The 24,710-nt window shown below is 40.6% G+C and overlaps 1 protein-coding gene across 1 annotated transcript in view; it reads right to left on the bottom strand.

Moving 5' to 3' along the window:
• Positions 1–24,331, bottom strand: part of LOC126271925 (potassium/sodium hyperpolarization-activated cyclic nucleotide-gated channel 2) — a 2,360,296-nt gene extending 2,335,965 nt beyond the window's left edge. Inside the window, exon 1 of the mRNA XM_049974334.1 lies at positions 24,203–24,331. Coding sequence (XP_049830291.1) covers positions 24,203–24,243 — 41 coding nt within the window. The 5' untranslated portion in view covers positions 24,244–24,331. The remainder of the gene's footprint in view (positions 1–24,202) is intronic.
• Positions 24,332–24,710: the final 379 nt, after the last annotated feature.

Raw genomic sequence — 24,710 nt, forward strand, 5'->3', positions numbered from 1 at the left:
GTTTTTCTTTACATAATGAAAACTTGCCAGGATTATATCATAGATTATTTAAATTTATTTACCAACAATCGCACATCTCGTCATTCCCATGCACAGGCTAGAATCAAAGCAACGAGAAGGCATACACTGTAGTATTAATTTTCGTCGCAAGCCCTGTCATAATCTGTAAGAAGAAATCGATAGGTGTGTGACATATGGAAGTTTGGATCAGTCCAGGAGGCATGTTCGGATAGCCTAAGTGTAAGGCGACTGCTCGCGAAGAAGTGGGAAATCCGGGTTGGAGTTCCTAGCCGGCACAAATTTTCATATGTCGCTTTAGGTAGTACATCAATGCCTATTACAGTTAAGTAGAATTTAAAGAATAAATTTCAATATTTAAAATTTTATTTCGTCATAAAATATAAATATAATATTACATCAATTTCTACAGCAAACGTTCTATAAACGCGGTTTCTGCTTACAAATAATTCAACATATTGGTAGCGTGGTTAAAAACATTTCGATATTGTACCGTTTCATAGAATGTTATGTAATGCCGATAACAATCTACTTCTATTGGTCTCGTATTGTAAAAATAGATAATACTTTAATAGATATTTAAGAGGAAGCCCACCAAGATTACATTAGCCCAAGCGACGGTCGCTTTACATAGCACAACTGAGCTCATATATATATATATAGTTTATCAGTGTCTTTATGCAAATTGGACCTTTAACTGTTACATTTAGATGCTGCAACTGAAAATAATTATGTACTTATCACCAGGGAAACTTCCTTTAAGCTGATGTAATGGAGTCCATGAATATCTGTTATACACAGCAGTTCACCTTACGTATTTTGACTTTCACTATTCTTATGCGTTTTTTCTAATATGTGTGTGACAAAGATGACCGCTTGGCCGAAACTGCTAGTTCTAAAATAAATACTCATTTAGCACCCGTTCATTAACTGCTGAATAAGCCATTGATGTATATTATGAATAAGAACTAGCCTGTTATCTGCGACACTTCGTGTATTACTCTGTTGATGACTGATCCATCACGCATGTCTTGCATTGTCATCTTTGACATAGCATTTTGGGTACTTTGTTTGACAGTCGTCTTACATGTGTGAAGTTTCCTATGGAAACCAGGTGCAGTCATTGGTTCCTTGTTATATACTTGTACGGCTGGATGCTTCTTGTCGTTCATGCTTCAGCGCCTGACGATGCCTCGACTGAGGAGTAGAAACTGGTAGCATAAATAAAAACTATAAAAATAAAGTATGTTGTAATACTATTTATACTATTTGTGACAGTTCCTTCATTTTATCAACTACATTCAACATCTCCGACGTCATCCACTTGTCTTCATTTCCCTTTCTAAAGACCCCTACATTTCTTCTGTAACACACTGTTTCAGGAAAGCCTACAATTCACTGGCACTCTAGTTCTCATCCACTGCATCCAGTCTTAGATTTAATCTTTGGTGATACAAGTTTTTCACACTTTCTTCTCGTACCAGATGTATCCAATTTTTGGGTCCTCTGTAGTTGTACTTCCAGCATCGTCGTCTTTCTCTTCCTGTTTTGCCTTGATCTTAATCGGAAAAACAATTTTTGATGTAACCATAAAATGATTACAGCTCTTATTACCCTTATATCGTGCACCTTAATTGTCTGCTGCCTTTGCGTTATTACGTAGTCTATAATTGATTTTCGGGTCCTTGATGGATTGGCCTAAGTTTATGTATTTCTTTTTGCTGGAAATGGCCCATTCATCGCAAGAGACTTCCGATTCTTACAGCAATCAGTCAACCTCCTTCCCTTATCGTTATAGATACCCTACCCATGATCCTACATCAACATTTAAACTTTTTCCAATTCGCCCATGTAAGTCCCCCATTATTGAAAATTCACGTCCTGGACATTCAGCCCCCTACTGTATGTCGTCGAAGAAGTACTACTTCTTCACGTCAGCGGCATCTTCATTAATTCGAATTTTATTTCAAGAATTTTTCTTAATGCGCTTATTATGCTTTCATTCACTTCCTTCCAGTTAATTGTTCCCTCTTTCCATTTCCTTCTTAAAAGAACTGCTACTCCTGATTCTGGTCTTCCAGTTCTTTCCACTCCGCTTCATAAAAGAATGTAGTCTGCAGTCACTTCTTATCCACATCCTTTCTTTTTCGTTTCGGTCCTTAGCAAAATGTCCATTTTCAGTACTTCGATTTCTTTAATTATATTCTCAAATTTTCCTTCTAAGCCGTGTACATTCCATATTCCACAATTCAGCGCCTTTGTTCTTAACCAGAGTGATGCCATTTGATCCATTTGGTTTTTTTACTTTGTTTGGGAAACGTAGTGAAGCCTGTTTTGGGTGGGATGCTAGAATTCTTTAGCGATATTAGTTTCGTACTGAATCGAAAGCTTTTCAAAACGGTGAATCCACCCCATTATTTCTATCTACAGCAATTAATATGAAGGGTCCAAACGAATGGGTTACCACAGGACAGTGTTTTAGTTTCTCTATTATTTTGTATTGATACCAACGACCAGACTCACTCTAATAGCATACGAAGTTTCATCTGTACTGATTATCTCGCCCTCTATTCCAAAAGTGAGGCCTTTGAACAGGTGGAACTTAATCTTAACCAAAACCCAAGTATGTGCATTCCGTCTGAGAAATGGATAGGACCTCAAGGAAGTTCACGTGACTTGGAGAAGAGTGCGGCTTGAACATAGTTTTCAGTCCAAATGTATTGTGATCACTCTTGACCTACATTGACTTTCGAGCAGCACTGTTATAACGCAGCGCAAGAATTATCTGCAGAAAACAACACATTGCGCGCAAAATTACGACAACATCCTGGGTTGCAGTAGCAATAACATGAACCTATATCTTTATCTGTGTTACACTGCAACGAATATGCTAGCCCTGTTAGGCATAATACTGTCCATGCTGAACAACGGAATACTGTTCTTAATGAGTTATGTAGAGTAATTGCTGAATGTTCGAAACCTACAAACCGGGATCACCTCTACATTTAGCTGGAATTTACCCTCCAGACATCAGGTGGATTCGCCTTTAATAAACACCCAGAACATGGTCGCCATATTCCTCCTTCACGACTGATGTCCAGGAAAACTTTTATAAGCGCAACAGATAATACCTTCCAACAGTCATATGACAGATTATCTGTGTGGAAGATGAAGCTTCAACACCGCTGCATGACACCATCTAGCTGCTGTTTTCCGTGTGGAAATCAGTGAACAACCTCAGAACTGGGTTCGTAAGGTTGAAAGACGATTTGCACATATTGAGTTGCTCCATATCATCAACCATTTGTGACGATGGAGTTTAACAAACTAGTAGAATATGTCCTGGATAATGTACCATTGGTGACCTGATGTCCGAAAGCTCTCAAGCCACTGTGACTGCAAAAACTGGGCTAAAGTTTCTTAAATTGTTATCTTTGTTTTTATTTCTTTTGTTTAACACTTGTTTAATGCTTACGAATGTGAACTACAATCTGTTAGCTGTAACATAGTCTTCAGTTTTTTTAAACCAGCGTTTTAGTTCGTAAATTTTACTATGTACGTATATGTTTGTTTACAGTTTTATGCTTTGACACCATAAATATATACTTAAGATGTATTTTAAAGAGAGTGTGAGTTGGGTCTTGTAAGATTATTTTTTTCAGTGACCATAGTAAAAATAATTTTATTTACACATGTCACTGTGTTTGAACTTGAGTATCTTTTAGAATTCTGCTGCAAATGGAAGCGAATGGTATAGACAGTAGTTCTACAGCTCTGATACTGTGAAACCCCCTGCAAGCACTATGTTACCCAGACCCAGATAGTTAATTGAGATGCAGTCATTACTGTATTATCTAAGCTATAAATTTCAATATGCATGACGTAAAGAAGTAACGCGATTTTAAGACTCTAGCTGTGGAGATTTACACGAGGAATATTTTAAAATGAGTCTAAGGAGTTTAACTGAAACAAACTTTCAGTTAACACATTAATATATACAATAAACATATTCATATCCAACAAATTATGAAAGACTGTGGAATGATTTACATATGTTCTAATTAGAGGCTTGCTACTAATTCACAGACTTAATTGACTAAACGATGGAAGTATGTCCTCCTCGCAGACATATCAATCTGTACATCAATTTCAAAGACTATTATCCCCAAACGAAAAATGACAGTAAGCCTGCTGTTTAGTCAAAAAGCTCAAATATTCAATACAGTAATGGTTGACCTGAAATATGTGATCGTACACTTGTTTGCAAGCGCAGGGCAAGAAATTCCCTCTCATCCCGATGCTGCTATTTATGCTCACGGTAATTATGTATTCACAGACAGTCATGGTGGATGTCACTGTCGTGCGAATTGCTCCGTCATAGAGAAGCTGCAGGCGCACTACTTCTGCCGCAGTTCTGGATCCCATTCGAGTCTGGGATGTGTGCTTATCTCCATCTGCAGTGAATGTGGCTGACGTATGCGAGATCTGCACAGCTCTAAGTCTCTTCCGATTCACTTTCCTATACTTGTAACCACCGAATCCTCTAATTTTCACTGATTCCTAGCCTCTGCTGTCCATCATCAGCGAAAAATACAAACATGCTGGCCCAGAAGCGTGGATCCTTCCAGTATAGAAAATCCCGCCAAGACAACGTGTCGTGGTACAACGTCAGTCACCTGACAGAACGCATTCCCACATCCAAAAACAGGCAATTTCAGCTCCGTCTCTGTGACATCACTAATTTAATTTAAAAATGGCGCAATTTTGCGCCAAGTACTAGCTTCGCTCAAAGGCCCCCTGAATGTGGAAAGCTCCTCACAAGGCTAGGTCATTATTTTCCGCAAGTCGTCTTTCTTTCAGAAAGCGTGCGATGGTTATCTAGAAGCAGCTCTCAGCGCAACGTGAGGGAGTGGCGTATGCCCACCATAGCAAACGGCTGGGCAGAGCCAAGGTATCCTGCCTTTTCGCAGACAGATACCTGATTCTCCTGGCTGCACTGATGACAAAGAACCACTTTTTTCTAGGTTTTTCTGCTCAATCTGTCTCAAATCCAGTGTGCTGTGCTTACCCACGCTCACGAAAATCATACAGAAGACAAGACATCAATGCACCATGTTACATGAAAGGAACCGAACAAAGAAAGGGGAGCGCAATATGTCCAAATACTGTCACTCGATATACTTTAAATAAAAAGATTGCCCAAGGAATATGCACTGTTATCTCTCTCTAATTACCCAATCAGCCTCAGATTGAGTGAAAAAGGCATGGGAAATTGCTTGCTGCGTTTGAGTAATGAAGGACGTGTCCTCTGATCTTTTCACGCCGGCCAGAGTGAGAGCGGTTCTAGGCGCTAAAGTCTGGAACCGCGCGACCGCTACGGTCGCAGGTTCGCATCCTGCCTCGGGCATGGATGTGTGTGATGTCATTAGGTTAGTTAGGTTTAAGTAGCTCTAAGTTCTAGGCGACTGTCTCAGAAGTTAAGTCGCATAGTGCTCAGAGCCATTTGAACCATCTGATCTTTTCAAATGATTGGGGAAGATAGCCTACATTCAAGTCAAGCATAGAGGAAGGTTTTTCACGCTCTCTGCCTGGTTCTGCAAAGCACAAAATCTTATTATTGTTCAAATATATATTAGAAAACCTGTGTTGTCATCAGTGGGTCGTATTTTATTGACATCTGAAAACAAATGCTAAGTAAAAAAATTGGCCTTAGAATGTTTTTTTATCTGTTGTGATATTTTTCTTAGTAGCTGAAAAGTTTCTTAGGATCTTCATTAAATGGTCAGACCACTTTCATCTGCAACAATACGATGATTTTGTGAAGGTAGGAGGAGTACCAATGGAATTACTTTTTCGTTGAACATAATTTTACAGTGCGAAAATATTACGACTATATTTTGTGGTTACCTAGACTTTCCCTCATTAGCCCTGTTATCATATGCATGATAACCTCCGCCAGGACCTTGCCTAGGAAGGCGGTGCGAGTATGGGACATCACAATCATCATCACAATCATCATCATCATCATCATCATCATCATCATCATCAAAAAGGTACAAATACAAGACGCCAATACGATACTGTGTGGAGTGGGGAAGGAGGGGTGTGGCACCTAGATCTGAAGGAATGGTGTGTTCTTTATATCTTGGAAGACAAATCACGACTTGTAAGTAGGTGTGAAGAAAGTCCCAGCTTCGACCCTGTCAAAAACCCCCGTAATACCAACTTTTAAATAGTTTTCTTCGAGGAAGAACACCGACTACATTTAATTTTTTCCCTCTCCCTCAGAGCTAGAAGGGTGCGTGGTCCTGCCTTGTCCCCCCATTCCCCCCTCCCACCCCAGGTATCGGCGACCTTGTACAGGCAGTTCATCAAATATTCTGCACATCAATCAAGAAGTTTAATAAAACAATGCAGTATCGAGCAGGTACATTCTATTTTTGTGAGGCGCCACTCAGGAATCAAATTCTATGAACATGGAACTAACTAGGAAAAGACACAACGAACATATCAGAATCACATAACTTCGAACTGTAATGAATTCATTTTAACACTACTGTTAAACATGTACCATTAATTAGTGTAAAAGCAGGTGGAATCAATCTGAAATTATAAGAGGTTAAAACTACGGAAACGTACAAGCTGGCATGTCTCTAATATCTTGGTTTACTTCGTTTGAAGAAAACAGAAGACAAATAACATATTTAGTAAGGGTGAGAGTCCACCTCAGATCAATGTTTAGTCATCTGCATCCAAAAATATTATGATTTCCGAACGCTGTATCTGTCATTGGCGCGTCATTTTGAGATTTGAGCCACTTCGCCATTTTTATTGCAGCTGCATGACTAAAGTAAAAAAGTTATTTAACCTTTTAGTAAAATTTAGCCAACAGCAGCCAACTGCTATTGACTATTTGTTACCAACAAACGATATGGGAGTATATAAAATGTAAGTTAAATTTTTGTGTATCTAACATAATTATAAACAATACAGTGGTTTAACCATGAAAATAATTGTTTCAGCATATTTATGTAACGTTTTAATACATAGCACGAATACATGATTAGTGTGACCAAACACCCAAATAAAACAAAAACTTAAACCAGACACTGTCGAGCGACGAGGTATTGCTGAGCTTTAGGAAAAAAGCAAATTTTCACCGCATTACCTGCTGTGTGATTCATCTTTGTGGCCGTACGACAATTTAGTGACAGCAACTTTCTTTTATTTTGGATTCTGTAAGAACATCTGAAAAATGCAAATTTTGTGCATGCGTTTTGTTGTTATCTGTGTTGTTATCTAACTTTCCAGCAAATATCTGTACTCAAATTTCGTGTCACTGACTACCTTATGATGCTATCGTGTTACTGTTCTTTTTAATTTTCTTTCCTTCCAGTAATAAGCAAAGGAGATCGTCTGGCGTCAACATGGAACTGAAAAGCACACTATGACTCTATACGTTGTCCTTTTGGTGTTGTGTGTTGCCTTCCTTCGACATCATAACTGCCTACGCAGACAATTATATTGGGACCTAAAGTTTAATATGGACTCTGAACCAGGTCGGAACTTGAATATTTTCACATAAACATATCATTAACAGGCGTGAAAAGTGACAAAAAAATTGTTGAACCGACCAGGAACTGTTCCTTGTATCTTTTGATTCATTGCTAAATGTAAGTTAAAGGTCATAAGTTAAAGGTCATAAATTCTTCTGTCCTGTGTTATCTTTTCTCAAGTAAATTTGGTAGATTAATTATATTCAGTTTTCGTTACATAGACCCAAAAATGGGATGATTTTCGGTGGATGTGTAACATGTCAGAAAGTATAAAATAAAAATCATAAAACATTTGAATATAATATTTACTATCCTGGTTATTTGTCAAGAGATTGTCAAAATAAATGATCGATTACAGTTAACTGGAACTAATAATATTTACAGAATTAGTACACTATTAAAATGAGACACTGTTATGCTCTTTTAATAAATTTATCATACACAAAATATCTAATCTTGACTGTTGTGACCAAGTGCTGTCAAAACACATCTAACGGACATTTTTACTTAAGCTCGTCTAACAGTCCTTGTTAAGATATTCATCTACAGAGTAGGAGTTGCCTATCAAAAAGCTTCCAAACTCTGTGTAAGCCGTGCGTTATCTGAAACCATATTTTAATGGTTGCTAGTAGTTTATTGAAAATACTGGACACTCTTTTTGGACCAAGGTAAGTGATTTTAGGTATTTATATACACTGTTCTTATGCCTAGTATTGATACTATGTATTGAGCTATTGGTTGAAAATATAGATATGTTACTTGCAACAAATTACATTAAGGAATAAATATACTGAGAACCAGTGGTTAGAATACAAAGTTCCTTGAACACGATTCTACATGATATTGTTCAATTTACGCCGCAAATGTTTCTTATTACACGCTTATGTGCGCTAAAATCTTTCGCTCGGTTTGATGATTTACCCCTGCATATGATCCCTCATGACATATAAGAATGAAAGTAAACAAAGTATGCAAGTTTTTTATATTTTTATCTCCTACATCTGACAGTTTCATTTTCACTGCAAGTACAAACTTGTTTAGGCACTTCAGCAATTGTGTACCGTATTCGTTCCACATCTTCCTGGACGTTATTCTAGTCAGAAGCTTATTAGCGTGACATGCCAGACTGTAAACATTGACTATCTTTATGTTTTCGCAGTGCAGAATACGAGTTTAAAGATAAGTATTCGGACGTTGGAGTTCACTTTCATTATGTCTGTGAAAATAAAAATACCCACTAATGTAACTGAGAAAAGAACCTAAAGGTTTAAAATAGTAGTTTCGAATAAAAGTTTAGGACAAATCTCATCCTTCAGTTACTTAATCTGCGAAACGAGTGATGATGAAGACAGTCAGTGAGAAAAACTTATCGATCCCCAAGCAACATGTGAAATCAAGCAAAACACTTCACTGCAGAGAATTAAACAAAACCAGAAATGAGACTTTAATTTTATAGATCCATGGCAGTTTGCAGAATTCCTGCATGGATATGAGAGAAGAAAAAATGACTAGAGGCCGTAATTGTGAAACGTGGTTGCTAAGGAGAGATCGTTTCGAATCGCGTAACGCAAGAGCTTTTCTGATAACTAAAGCTCCGTGGGAACAGACCTCGGAAGTCCCAACTGCCGTGTCATCCTCATCCGATAGGCATCACTAGATGTAGATATGGAGGGAGGGGCATATGGTTAGCCTACCACAGTCATGGTCATCGTCACTATTCAAGACCGGAGCTGCTAGTCCTCAGTCAAGCAGCTTCTCAGTTGGTCTCACAGGGGCAGAGTGCACCCCTCTTGCCAACAGCGCTCAGCAGACCCTCACAGTCATCCATCGAAATGCCAGATAAGCCCGAGAGTGCTTAACTTCGGTGATCCGATGGGAACCGGTATTACCACCGCGGCAACGCCGTTGGACATTCTGAAAACCCCCAGTTGGGAAATCAATTGCTTATCAGAATAAGAGGACTGATTTAGTGGTATTAATTTTTTTTTTACAAAAGCAAGAGGACACTTCATAAAATTCCGTGCATTGAACATACCTGCTTGTAAATGGTAATTGAAACCTTCAGCTGCCGACAGGTATTGTTGATATACCTCGATGGGGGCAGCTGAAAATGTGTGCGCCAACCAGGACTCGAACCCGGGATCTCGTGCTTACATGGCAGACGCTCTATACATCTGAGCCACCGAGGACACAGATGTATAGCGTGACTGCAGGGATTTACCACTTGCACGCTTCCCGCGAGACCCACATTCCCAACTGTCCACAATCTACATATGTAAAGTACCTCACAGATATCTACCCATGCACTTAGTCGCTCTTTTTATTTGTGTCTTCGGTGGTTCAGATGAGTAGCGTGTGTGCCGTGTGACCAGGAGATCCCGGGTTCGAGTCCCGCTCGGGGCACACATTTTCAGCTGTCCCCATAGAGGTATATTAACAACAACTGTCGGTATCTGAGGGTTTCAATTAATTATCATTTATTCTAGAGAAGCTGCACGTTCATCAACAGTAACTGTTCTTTCGAGAACAGTTACTATCTTCATATATATAGGTGTTTGTGTTTATTTAACGTAAATGCTTCCGTTGCGTTCTATATCCCGATGCTGTTAACCACTACTCGTTATTTGTGATTAGCTGCACATCATGAATATCTCTCACTCTCCGCCCTTTTCAAATCAGAGTGTGACTTGAGTCAGTGTTGGCTTATCCGCTATCTCTTGGACACGCTCATGGCACGAGGTGAGTGACCCCTTACACCGTAAGTCTTCGATCACTCATTAATTTTCATCGAAAACCAAGAGACTGATACGGTCGAATTAAAGACTGTTGCATTAAAGAAGAGACTATCAGTTCACAGCGTATTCGTTAATGCAAAATGATATGCAAATTTAAGGAATAACAGCATCCAGTCCCTCGACCAAACACCCACGCATTTCGAATCCACGGCAGGAAGCTATTTTAACATCCGCCCAGGTATTTCAAGTGTTGCCTCCAAGTTCCTAGTGATCTGAAGAAAAGCCAACGACATGATTTCGTGTTGGATGAGGATGAGTGCAACCACGTGAGATTTAGATTCCGTCAGAGACTGAGATACAGATTCTGTGAGAGACCTGACGGTCTCTTATGTTGTATAATAACTTCCTTAACTGTCACAATATTGTGTGTGAGGAAAAGATCCGGTGACCTGGTTGGCCAAAGTAAGGTTGGAGAAGCACGAAGACAAATAGTAGAAATTCTTGCTGTGTGCGGGGGGGGGGGGGGGGGGGGGGGGCACTATCTTGCTGAAATGTAAGCCCAGGTTGACTGGCCACGAAGGGCAACAAACATGGCGTACAGTACCGTCCACGTACCGCTGTGCTGTAAGGGTTCCGCGGATGGCTATCAAAGGGGTCCTAGCATGAAATTAATGGCACCCCCTCTCCATCACTCCTGATTGTCGGGTCGTAAGGTGGATGACAGTCAGGTTGGTAACTCACCGCTGTCCGGGGTGTTTCTAGACTCGTTTTCGCTGGCCATCAGTTCGAAGCGGGACTCATCACTGAAGACAATTCTACCTCACTCAATGAGATTCCTGGGCGAATGTGCCCGATATCTCTGCAAACGGACTTTTTGGTGAGCAGAGTTCAATGGTAGCCGGCGCAAAGAGCGCAGTGAGATCAACCCCCTTTCTGTGAGCCGTTTAGGTCCTTGTGGTTGCCGGCCACTGTGGCCGAGCGGTTCTAGGTGCTTCAGTCCGGAACCGCGCGACCGCTGCGGTCACAGGTTCGAATCCTGCCTCGGGCATGGATGTTTGTGATGTCCCTAGGTTATTTAGGTTTAAGTAGTTCTAAGTTCTAGGGGACTGATGACCTCAGATGTTAAGTCCCATCATGCACAAAGCCGAGCCTTGTGGTCACTGAAGCACCAGCTGCAAGTCAGATCGATTATAATGAGCAATCCGGGCTCTGAGTGCTTCTCTGACAATTTCTCGCTCCTCACATTCTGTCGTCTCTCTAGAGGGACTGCTTCCCTCTCGACGCTGTGTTCGGACATTCCTACCAACAGCTTTGTCTGCACGGTAGCTCAGCGTGTTCGGTCAGACGGTTAGCTAACCTCTGTAATAAAAAAAAACTGAGTGAACGGCTCAACGAACAACCTGAACGGGTATCATGAGACGTCCGCCCCGAACATATACAACGAACAAATTGATAACAAAAAGATAGCTGAGTGGTCAGCGTGGCGGATTGCGGTCCTAAGGGTACGCGTTCGATTACCGGCTGGCTCCACACAGGGACTGGGTGTCGTCTTGTCTTCATCATCATTTCATCCCCATGTGACGAACAGGTCGCCCAACGTGGCGTCGAATGTAATAAGACCTGCACCAAGGGGGCAGGACCTGCCCCACAAGGGGCCTCCCGGACAATGACGCCAAACGCTCATTTCCATTTCCATGTGCTCTCTCAAATGCTGAACTTCCCGTGTATTATTCACGGGCCTGGCTGTGAGGCATCGTTAGAGTGTGTTCAAACAAGGTTGAAAAATGATAAAATTTTGCTGTATGTCAATATATTGGGGCAAACATAGTTTTCTACTGAACGTGTTTGTAATGGAATTCCATAGCTTATGGGAAGCTTCACGTTTCGCAGAAATAGCTAAGAAGAGTGCTAATTCTACCCTCAGAACATAGCCCCACAGCCTCAGACCCATTACGATACGTTTACGTGTACCTGAGAAGAATTTTCACTGTAGCAGTAGTTATCGCTCTCAAAATTTTATATATTTCTAGTGTACAACTGATAACATATAACAGGACTCTACTTCTCCTCTCTCAACATATCGTTTGGAGGACATGATCTCAGAGTGCAACAAGAATCACTTCTTCTGAGGCGTTGACGAACTCCAACGGTTTCGAGTGCATTCGTATTCCAAGGTCACCTTTCTGCGTTGTGCAGTAGGCCACTAACAGAGGAAACAAATTCATCAGGTCACCATGAGCGGAAGAGATTTAATAAATTCAGTGTAGTTCCATTAATTGACATGTCACAAAACTCAATACTCATGCAGAATACGTTTTGTACCGTTTCAGCCGCACTTCAAATTTCTGCCACGAGAGCACAGCAGTGAGCAGTTGGACAAGATGAGAACAGGCGCTGATAAAGCGTATCTTTTACATGAAATCCATTCGCATCAGTCTGCTGTAACATGCAGAATGAAGTTGAACAACGATCCAACTCTAAAGAACACATGTGTCTGGACATGGTGGAAAAGTGGCTCATGCCACAACTGGAGACTGACAGTGTTGACTTCATCTACTAACAGAATGGTGATCCACTCCACTTCCATAACCATGTTCGTGAATTCTTGAACAGGAAACTGACAATCCGATGGATCGGTGGTGGTGGTGGTGATGATGATGATCAGCAATTCCTGTCAAGGCATCCACGCTCTCCCAGCCCAACCCCTTGCGATTTCTTTTTTGTGTGGTGTTATGTGAAAGATTCAGTGTTTACGCCTCCTCTACCAGCAAACCTACCCGAACTGCGAACTCGCATCAACAATGCTTTTGAACTGTAGATACGACCATGGGGCGCTGAACTTGGAAACAATTATCGAATTGATATCTGCAAAATCAGTAAGGATGGGGGATGACACACATGGAGCACCTGTACCATACCAAAAACAACTTTTGAGCTTTTATATGTTATGCAAAGACCTCTCGTATGTTACATATTATAGCTACAGCGAATCTGTGAAATCGCTTCAGTCGTTTATAATAACCCCTTACTTTTGTACTAAGAAGAACAATATTCATACGGAAGTCAGTAGCGGTTCGTAATCACAAATTCAAATCCAAAACGGATCGACTGGAGACCAATGTTTACTGGAACGTCTCTAGTTCTGCTATCGTATTCCTTCAGGTATGTCAGGTTTCGCCATTAATTATGACATACTAAATAAAAGTCCGGTCACGTTTTGTCAATAGTAAACAGTTTCGGTTAGCTGGCCATGACCAGCACTCTTCATTTATACCCCAAGTTCCGACAAACAAACTAACAATATAAAAAATATGGTACCATTAGAGAAATGCGAAGGAACTTAATCTTCACTGTAGTGCAGTTATTGAGATATGAACATTTAACAGGTACGTGTCACACAATTCCACCAACATCTTGCAGCTGAACACACCAGCGTAGTACTAGGCTTTAAACCGTCACAAGTTCCGTCTACTGTGCCTCAAGCAGCCATTGAGAAGATTCATCTATGGACATTACGTAATTAATAACCGAAATTACTCATAAATTACTATTTAAAATGTAAAAATCTCCGCATACCATACAAAGTCCGTTCTAGCACTATAGGGAGTTCCAAACCATTCAACTGTATGGATATTGATATAACCGAATTTGCTCGTTTTGAAGTCAAAGGCGTACATCATAGTTGTCAAGACTTCGACGCCGCCGACGATTTGAGATCGTAGTCGTATGTAAGCCGGCAGAGCAAATAGGTTTATCATCGTTGCTTTGGAATAAGCTGGCGCCAGGAATTACCGTGGCACTGTGAGCCGGAGCAAAATAAAGTGTGTGTGTGTGTGTGTGTGTGTGTGTGTGTGTGTGTGTCTGTTAGCTGAAAAAAAAGGATGCTGTGCTAGTGTCTGCTGACATGTTGATTCTTACTTCCAAGCAGCAGTATGAATGGATTTCAGTTATGATACCAGTAAGCACCACCTCGTTGTACGCCGAAAAATAATTAGAAGTAAGCGTTACTGTTTAACCAATACAAGATGAATCAACAGTAAATGACGCAATAGTGCAGATGTTTTAGTGGAACTAAAACAGAAAAAAGGAGAAGTACACTTCAAATGTAACAGAATATGACAATAATGCTAAACAATTATAAATAGTCATTATAAAAAACGGTGGAGGGTGGAAGGAGAGACGAGAGAGCAGTCTGCTACACATCTGTAGATGGTGGTAAGATTTTTATGGTTTTACTGTTAGATATTGGACATTTTTATAATGCTGCATGCATTTTATATTGTTATTTTGCTTATGGTCCCTTAAGATATTTGAGAAGAGGCCTGGTGATAACCAATGTACCGGAACCGAAACCCGTTAATAAGAAAAGAAGTGCGTCTTGGACTTTTATTTACATAATATTTTGTAGCTGTAAAGCAGTACCTCAGGGAAATTAGATTGCTGTCGTCTCTTTTTTACATTGCTCGCAACTTCAATGGCTCGTTAAATCTGTTTGGTTACCCGCTTACAGTTTATTTGTTTTTCCGTGTATGCACGCCTTGTATGTGTTTACAGGTCCTACAAACTTCGCCAATGTTCAGTTTACGCTTCTCTCTGCACAGTCATTAGTTACGCATTTTTGCGGTTTCGTTCACGTTACGAAATCAGATGAGAAAAAAGGAATACGTAATGCAAATGAACGCGTTTCATACAAATGTGGGGCACTGAATTTTATAATACGTGTATTGTCACGGAACTGTGTGAGAAACACATCGTAACCCGTCACACGCAGTCGCAGGTTACGTACTCACAAATGGTAGTTATGAATCAACATGCATAATTACACTGAGAGTGGAAATTTTATGAGATAATTTCAAGTCTCTGTTCATAAACTGAGAAATTGTATTATTAAGATTCAGAGCTGAATAGTTGGCACCCATACTTTCTTCCTTGTTTATTGCAACACAACTCGAGAACGAATTTTAAGTTGCGGCGTTAGTTACTATCCTGTGTCTGTAAGTCCACGCTTTCATTCAAAACAGCTTAAAAATTGCGGAGCACGTGATGACACATTGATGCATTCCGTGAACCTCGCCTATGCCTTATGACGAGGTTAATGTACCGAAACGCGAATCAGTCCATGTATGCTCACCGTGTGTCACAATGTATTCTCATATACGATTATCACAAAAAGAGAATCCTAACAGGTCTTATTGTTAACACACATAATTGGTTCTTCATCTAAACCAAACTCAAACTTAATTTACGAAGAACTGGCATAACTTATATAACAATGACAGCTACGACGTAATCGATGTGAGACAACTGCTTTCTACAAACTCCTATTTTAGTTTTCGTTGTGCTGATGTTATTACTGCGTGTAAAAACAATGAAATATGCGAAAACAGGAAGATCTCCTCAGAACTTCGTAACGCTTACCTGAAACAACCAAATAACCACTAGATCAGTCCCACAACCTAATCCATAGTTGTCGTGATATTTAAATACTGCTTGCCAGCTATCATTTTCTTACGGACATCGTCTGCATGCCGAGTAATTGAAAGGTGGCAAATTAGTTCGAAATAGATAAAACTAAGGTAATAATTAATAGGCGACTAAAATTCATTACAATTTCTTCTACTCTGTAGTGTTTAGTATACGTCTTAGTTTTAAAAACTCTTGGCAGTAATGGAACTAGTTTTGTCGCTAATTATCTGTATAACCATGTGTGTATTCTGAATATGAAAGTTAATCATAGAAAGAGCACTGTGTTCTACTCAGTTATTAACGTCCGCACACCGTAGAACGCAAGAGGTGTCCATAAAAGCACAAATACTCACTGGAGCGAAGTCTGAACTACAGCCGTGATACTCAAGAGACAATCATACTATACAGTGTACAGAAGTGTTCATAAAACTGTTCAGCGGTATTCAGTATACGTGCTAGTAGAATTAGTTCAATGTTATTAAAACACTGAATAAAAGATGTAGGAGAGAGAGGGGTAAATGAACAAGTGGAAAATGTGAGTAGATGACTGAATATGGGACCAGATTGTAGTGCTGTAAAGGTTAAATACATATTTATTCTTAGAAAGTGTAAAATAGTACATTAATTACTGTCTTTTAGAAATTAAAATAAATGTAACATGTAGTATCAGTATTGTTTCACTTCATAATAGCAGGCACCTTCAGTGGAGTCCACAAGGAACATAAATGATTTGTCATCATTACCAGCAGGTAGTTACAAATTTATAGTATTACTACAGTTTTAATGGCCACAAGAAGCAAATGACATTGTACTACAATGTCCCAAAAGGACTGACAAATTCCCTGTACAACTATTACAGTCACAGTTTTTTTTTAAGTCAGTATGAATTGTTCAGTGCCTCAGTTTTTTTGGCAGTGGGCTCCAGTAATTATACATATATATGAGCAAGTGTGTGTTTTTCCCCCCATGCCAAGTGTTTAAGTGTTAAAACTAAGTCTTATTCACGATCATTTGTTTGGCCATTTTTTATTACTTTTTTTCCGTTATGAATGAACGGATTTGTGGCATAGTAGTGTAAGTCAGATTTTGACGAATACGAGTTCACTACTGTGTTATGTACTAGAATCTGAGTTGTTCTGTATTCAAAACAGCAGCAGAATGGTGTTCTGCTGTGAAATGGTTTGTATGATACGTGTTATGGCAAAGTGAACTGAGTCTGACTTGAATCACAATGCTATGAAACAAAATTAGATTTTCTGTTCCACCACTGGGAAGTTTTCCTTTTATTATTATTATTATCATTATCATCAAAGTTCAAAGTTAACAGTTTTGATAATGTTAAAATAAAATAAACTTTGATGCAAAATTATATATATATATATATATATATATATATATATATATATATATGTGTGTGTGTGTGTGTGTGTGTGTGTGTGTGTGTGTGTGTGTGTTTGTTTGTTTTACTTTGCATCAAAGTTTATTTTAACATTATCAAAATTTTAACATTATATATATATATATATATATATATATATATATATATATATATATATATATATATTACAATTACTTATTCTCAAGTATTGTTAATTCAAAGTGAAATTGTTAGTTGAAATTGAAGTTGTTGATTGAAAGTGAAATTTATAATAATGATGGTGATAATGATAACACTACAACACTTAATTGAAGCTCTAGTATTAATATTAACCCTTATTAGACTCAATATCCCTATATATACTTCTATTAGGCTGTCCTGATTTTTCTGTTCAGTCTTTCACAAAACATTTAATCTCTGAAAATGAGCAAAATGGACTTACACAACTGTGCCATAAACTCCTTCCAATATATTTGGTTTCAACAGGTGTGATCGCTAATTAGATGTATCTGCCCACAGTTATTATTATTATTATATTATTATATTATTATATTATTATTATTATTATTATTATTATTATTAGAAATGTCCACTTGAAAGGTATAAAATCATTTACTTCACAAGCAAGGATCTGAAGTTAGGCATGCCTTACATCAAAACTATTTACTTCCATCGTATCCACAGATGTAAAGTCATCCCCACTTGTAGAATTTGAAATATTACTTAGAACATGCAATTAATATTTTCGTGCAATATTCTACGAATTACTTCTACTCTATCAGGTGTTCCTAACGTAAATTTAATAAGCGGCATGCAGCTGCTAGTCCATGTGAGTGGTGCGCAGGATTCCGTCCCGCCCGCCTGCCCGTTGCTCGTCAGACGTCGTGCTGGCCACCGCTGAGACGGCGCAAGGTCGGGCGCGCGATACAAGTCGGCCTTAACGAACGCACGGGGGTCGTGCCAAGGAGTGCAGCGTGGCGCCGCGGGCCGCCGCTCGATACTCGACACCTATGCCGAGGTCGCCGGGCCGACGAATGCTTCGCGTCGCATTTGCTTCCACAAACCTCACAATCCAGACAGCCGCGATAAAGGCGCTGTCCGCTGGTTGACATCGCCAGAAGAAGCTACCACAATCCGCAGAAGATCTGGACTTACACTCAGGGAAGTGGTGAAGCTACTGAAAGGAATAGACCTATTGTTGTCGCCCCGGAAGGAAGATAATTAAAATTTATAGGACTGAACGTTTCATTTGTGCTACTATTGATGATGTTGCACACATGTTATTTCTCACAAAGCCACTAACATTTCCACACATCAAGAGAGTAAGCATCGTTTCGTAATATAATTCGGCTGAAGTAAAATATAAAGCGCTTGTTGATAAATGGAATACGTACTGTATCGTTAACTTTTATCTGGTTTTTTGAACAACGAAGCACAACAAATAAGAATTGTAAAAGACTACTATTGGAATATTATCGTCCAAAATAATAGAAGCAACTCTCCGAAAAAAAATCTCCGGATAGGTGCTATTAGAACTCGCGTAGCAGAGGTGCCGTACAAATTCAGTTATGAATGCAAATAGTTCACTCATCTCTAGAATCGAGAATGTCAACTATTTTTGCTGTTATCGACATCAATACTGGCAAGATACTGGCCCCTGGAATTCCAAGAGAAATGAAAAAAAAATTTTCTTGTGATATAATTAGAAGTTTTCAATTTTCGGATTTTTTTCCTTTACTTGTAGTGTGAAACTTTGCGCCTTGCCAAATTTTCACGGTTCTATGTCAATAGGAAGACCTCTACAGATTTTCATGGCTTAGTTTGGAAGTATCAAAATATGTGTCACACATGGCCGTATTTTCTGATTGCATTGACTTAGAAGCTTATATTTATTACACCGTCGAGTAGCCACAAACTTTAGTATGTGACATAAATTTCAACTTGATACGCCTACTCATTCTTGAGAAAAAGGGGTCTAAATACATTGACTGACGGACGGATAGTCGGATAAAAATGACAAAAATTTGTTTTCCGCGTGATGTAATTATAAATTAACAACTTCCTGAATGTTTCCTTTACCTGTATTGTGAAACCTTGCTTCTTTCCAAATTTTAACGCGTCAGCGGGTCGTATTATAGATTTTTTATGAGTGATTTTGTGAGTATCAATATGTGTGATATAAAGAACAATATCTTTTGATTGCAGTTACTTAGATGCTTCAGTTTTCAACACTTCCAATGAATAGTAGACCTTAGTATGTGACATAAATGTCGATTTCATACGTTTACACGTTCGTGAGAGAAAGGTCTTAACAGTCGCAGAGAAAGAAAGACAGACGGACAACAAAGTAATCCTATAACGGTTCCGTTTTTGGCGATTTATTACGGAAGCCTAAAAATGAATTTACATTTACAGACAGATAAAATCATTGTGTACTAGAAAATGGCGTCACACTTACTCCAAGGCGACTAAGATACTTAACTTCCTTATCATATTACTCGAACGTAGAAGGTCAATGTCCCTACGACCAAAAATCTTGCTGTTGTTCCACGCAAAATTTTCCTCAAACACTTCAACGAAAAAAGTTGGAAAAAGTTTCAAATGCAACAAAATTATATAAGAAATAAACCTCATTAGGAGTTAGTTGTCATTTTAGGGTACGGTTGTGGCGATATTCAGACATCAAAATCTACGGGAAATAAGCAACACCGAACACACGTTATTACATGTGTAATGCACATGCCTGAAACATGAAGGAAGGAGGATAAAGTGAAGATGTAGAAGACAAAGTATTCTTTGAGAGGAGGGGTGGAGAAGAAAAAGAATTGTTAAAACTGACTACAAGCACTTATCTCCGACTACAGCACAAAATTTTCTTTTGGAAAAACGGCTTTTTGATCTAAGGCCACGATTTTGTAACAAAGATTCTTTGAATATGCCAGTAACTAAAAATTTCTGTTGGCCAAGTTTTGAATGCTAAGAAGATTTCCATTAATGCTGACCAAAGTACTTCACTGTGATTGTTTTCTGGAAATCAGTGGCATTCACAACGATAATATTTCACAACAATATAAGCATTATAACTGATGAGTAAGTAAACATTTTGAGTATCTGTGTCTATGATCCCTTTCGGTTATCGATGTCATTCATTGGTCTTTTACCAAGTGCTCGTTTCGTGAAACTTAAACAAAGGTTGATTTACTCGTATAAAAGTTGTGTCCAAGTTGTCATCCCACATTTATGGGATTTACAACAGGACGAAGTAGGTATCATTTTCAACGTAATCTCATTTCTGTCTTACACTAGGAAATATACAAAATAATGTATTCCAGCATTTCGCTTCTCCATGACGAAACGGAGATAGTTACTCAGTACTTCTCTGGGGATCAATACATCTGTAACCAATTAATTAGTGTGATGGCATCATCACTTACTGCTTATGGCTGCCACAGAAGTGAAGTATGAACACCGACACTACTAAGTGGCTTGTGAATGCGGCACGCCACGTTACAGTCGCACCACTGGGCATCCTTACCACCACGATTGGCTGCAACATACTTACGAGAATCACAGTAGCTAAAAGCGTATATATCTAGTAAAAGTACGAGACTGCAATAGATTATTCTTTATAGTTGCTCCTACGTCAAGTTACCACTGATTATTATACCTACCCGAGTATCACTGAATTTGGAAATTTTGGAACACTTGGTACTTTACCTATCTGTTTTGTCTTAGTGTAACTTTCAGAAGTTGTAATACAACAGTCAAAAACTTCGATAACGTGTTTTCGACAGAACGGTGCGCTGCCGAAGATGAAATTTAGAGGTTATAAGTGTATCATATTCCCTTAACAAAAAAAAAAAACTCTGAAATCTTCGTACAGATGTACATTCACGCTATGTAAATCACTTTACAGGTCATAGCGAAGGGCCCTTCTCACCGTAAATAGCCAATTCTAGTCCCACTCCCGTAGAAATATGTACGAGTACGTCTTCCTACGACACGGTGTCTCTCATTCTCTCATGTGTCATTCTCACGATACCTGCATGAGATGTAATACCGGGGAAGCAGAATTGTTACAAAGCTTACCTCGAATATCGGTTCTCTATATTCATACACCAGGGTGCCGCGAAAACAACGTGGCATTTCTTCCAAATATTGCCGCATACGTTGCTTGAGTCCATCCTAAAGGCTTCCTTGTTAGTCAGTGCGTCTCTCTATTATATCGACTTATATTATCTGACAACTGGATGTATGAGGACTCCGAGTGCTACAGACCTCTATATTAAGGTGCATTAAAGTTTCTTCTGTGTTTATTCCAACAGACGCACGGTCCTTTGCCTTTTCTGCAAATTTCACACGTTAGATGCAGCTTCTAATGCAGTAACAAAACTTCTGGACCATGATCCACCATTAGATACAGATTGGCTGGAGACTTAGCAATAACGGAACATTATGTTTGTTAACAATCTTCAAAAACTTGTTCTGAAGGCTGGTAAACAGTTCGTGCCAAATCGCTTCAGTTTCTCTTCGCTCTCCAGAGTACGTCCTGGAATTAATGGTCAATGCCCTTGATGGGACTGCGTGATTTTCCTCTATTGTTTACGTGTTCTAGGGGAAACTACTCACCCGTAATGTGAGGTGTAGAGCGAGTGAGGGGGGGAGGGGAGGGGTGGCGGTAAAGAGGAGAACAGATTCCTTAGTATTAAATATGCGAAAATTGGAAAGTCTGGGAACGTATATCGTAACAAGAAAGGAGATCACATACAGACCGACTGTATGGCTCAGTGCTCAATACTGATATAGACATCAAAACGCTGGCCGGTGTGGCCGTGCGGTTACAGGCGCTTCTGGAACCGCGTGACCGCTACGGTCGCAGGTTCGAATCCTGCCTCGAGCGTGGATGTGTGTGATGTCCTTAGGTTTGTTAGGCTTAAGTAGTTATAAGTTCTAGGGGACTGATGACCTCAGAAGTTAAGTCCCATAGTGCTCAGAGCCATCAAAACAATTCAGAGGTTTGTAGCACCATTCCTTATCGGTCGGTTTGATCAGTAAGAGAGTGTTACGGAAATGCTCTCTGCGCTTAGACGAGATTCTTGGAAGGCGACTAGAGGATCTCCTTCCGAACCGCAATGGAGGAAGTTGGGAAAACTGCCATTTGCGACAGACCTCAGAATGATTTTAATGCCTGGAACGTTCGTATCGCACAAGGACGGTAAAGACAAAATAAGGGATATTAGAGCTCGTACGTAAACCATTATTTTCCCCTCGCTCTGTTTACGAGTCGAACAGGAAAGCTAATGACTAGCAGCGATGCACCGTACAGTGGATTGTGGAGCATGTATGTAAATGTAGGAAATAGATGTTAAGTCTTTGGCGCCCACGCCGTCGACTGCAAGCCGGTCCTCCAGAAGAGACAGAAGACGTCGCCGGCAGGAAGCGCCCACGGCGCGACAAGGAGGAAGAGGTTTCCGGAGCAGAGAGTTCCCGCGCTCGGAGCGTCCCGGGCCCTGCACTCGGCCACTCCCACGCAGCGCAGCCTCCGCGAATCCCTGCTTCCCACCACCGCCCTCAGCGGACGCCAGCTTTATATTTAATCACGGCCTCGCGCCACAAGAGCCACTGTTGTCCCTATGCTACAGTTAAATGGCGTGTTCTTTCCGGTCAATGTCCGAGACAGTGCTTACTGTATTCGCTGCATGACACAATAGTCGGCAGTAACCGTTAGCCCTGACCTGCCATTTCTACATTTCTTATCATTTGTGACACTGCTCTTTAAGCATGAAACCGTTGCACTCTGCAGCCCATGGCAAGTCGCCTACAGCAGATTCTCGAACCTAACGGAGGACGCACCGAAATCGACAAAGTATGCACGTGACATTCCCGTGTAGGAAAGGCGTAACAGCAACATTTCAGTTCACTTAAGAGACTCCAAGAATCGATAATAACTATCATTGTACTGAATTAGAGGAATTTCACGCTGCCTCGTCATTTACAGACTGATGTACTTGTACATTTAGTACAGAATTACTGCGTCGATTTTCCTACAGCAGTTGAGAACGCAAGCCCTCCATTGCAATTCATTTCAGTTGGGGTATGCGGGGTTCGTTTCTGTACGTTTCGGCCCGTCTTTCCTGCGAGACGAGACTGGAGGAGTAAGCCTAGGAGATCGATAACACGGAGATTCCTCTCGGTTGTTTACACAGGAGAGGTACGCCGCGAGGTACAGCGGCCTGCGCCTCAGTCTCCAACAATTGAATTCTGAATTATAATACGATCACGTATTTTTGCATACTTGATTTTCAAAACAGCCGAATAAACAAGGTCCGATTCCTTAGCAAATACCCAAATGGATCTGAAATAGGAAGATTACTGAAAGAGTTATTATCAATGAAGCCTAGAGTTAATACTTCGTATTACAAAATTTGAACATAGGTATTGTTTATGTGGCTACTTAAATTTCAAGCGTAATAAAGAGCTAGGGTGATTGAAAGCTGTAGATTGTATTATTTTCAGGAAGAGTTCCTTCTATACCCATTATACTGAATGCAGTTAATTTTTCCTAAAATAACACATCTTCGGCACAAAACTTCCCCTGAATATATCATCATAACCCGTCCATTATAGCTTCATACTTTCCTTCTTTCGTCGAATTATGAATTGTCTGGCAAAAGGAATGTAGGACGTTGATTCATTATAGGAGCTATTAAACTTTGGTTCCTAATAATTAGGCTCCTAACATCCATGGATGAACCCACATGACTCACGTAATCGGAAATATTTACGTCTCCTCTATGGTATGTCAGGGATTTGGAGCAGTAATTAAAATTGTGGAGTAAATGCATCTTTTTTCCTGATCGTAATTTTGGAGTGTGTTTCGGCTGTAAATTAAGAAGAGGAAGACGTCGATAGCTGGGGTCGTTAAGGCGGATTTCGACGAATGCTGGTGCAGGCAGGCAGGCAGCACGGCACAGCACCACCACCGGCGACGTCGTCGTGTCCGAGGCCGGCTTCGCTGACTAGCAGGCAGCACGCACTCTAGCACTCACCCGGATCCGGACACCCTCCGGTGGAGGCTGCGGACGGACATGGGGGTGGCACGCGCGCTCGGGGGTGCTGTGCGATGAGGGCGGCCGCTCCTCGCATCGCCGCGCACCGCACTGCACCGAGGAGGCTCCCGCACTGAGCCGCCGCCGCCGGCCCACGCCGGTCGATGGGCGCCGCCGCCCCTCCGCCGCCGCCCCCGAGCCCGCGCAGCGCCGGCGCCGCCCCCGACGCCGCCGCCCGGCCCCCACGCCGCCCCCGACGCCGCCGCCGGCGCGCGCGCGTTGCCTCCCTATTGATCCTTCCACCGCTACCTCCGCCGCCGCCGCGGCCGCTACCGCCTGCTAGCTCCGTCGACCGTGGCGCGCTCTTTGAACCGGAGCGGCTCGCCGACACGCCTGACTGAATCGTGTCGTACCCGAAGAAATCTACCGGGTGATCAGAAAGTCAGTATAAATTTGAAAACTTAATAAACCACGGAATAATGTAGATAGAGAGGTAAAAATTGACACA

This window comes from Schistocerca gregaria, chromosome 5 (assembly GCF_023897955.1).
Source record: "Schistocerca gregaria isolate iqSchGreg1 chromosome 5, iqSchGreg1.2, whole genome shotgun sequence".
Lineage (NCBI taxonomy): Eukaryota > Metazoa > Arthropoda > Insecta > Orthoptera > Acrididae > Schistocerca > Schistocerca gregaria.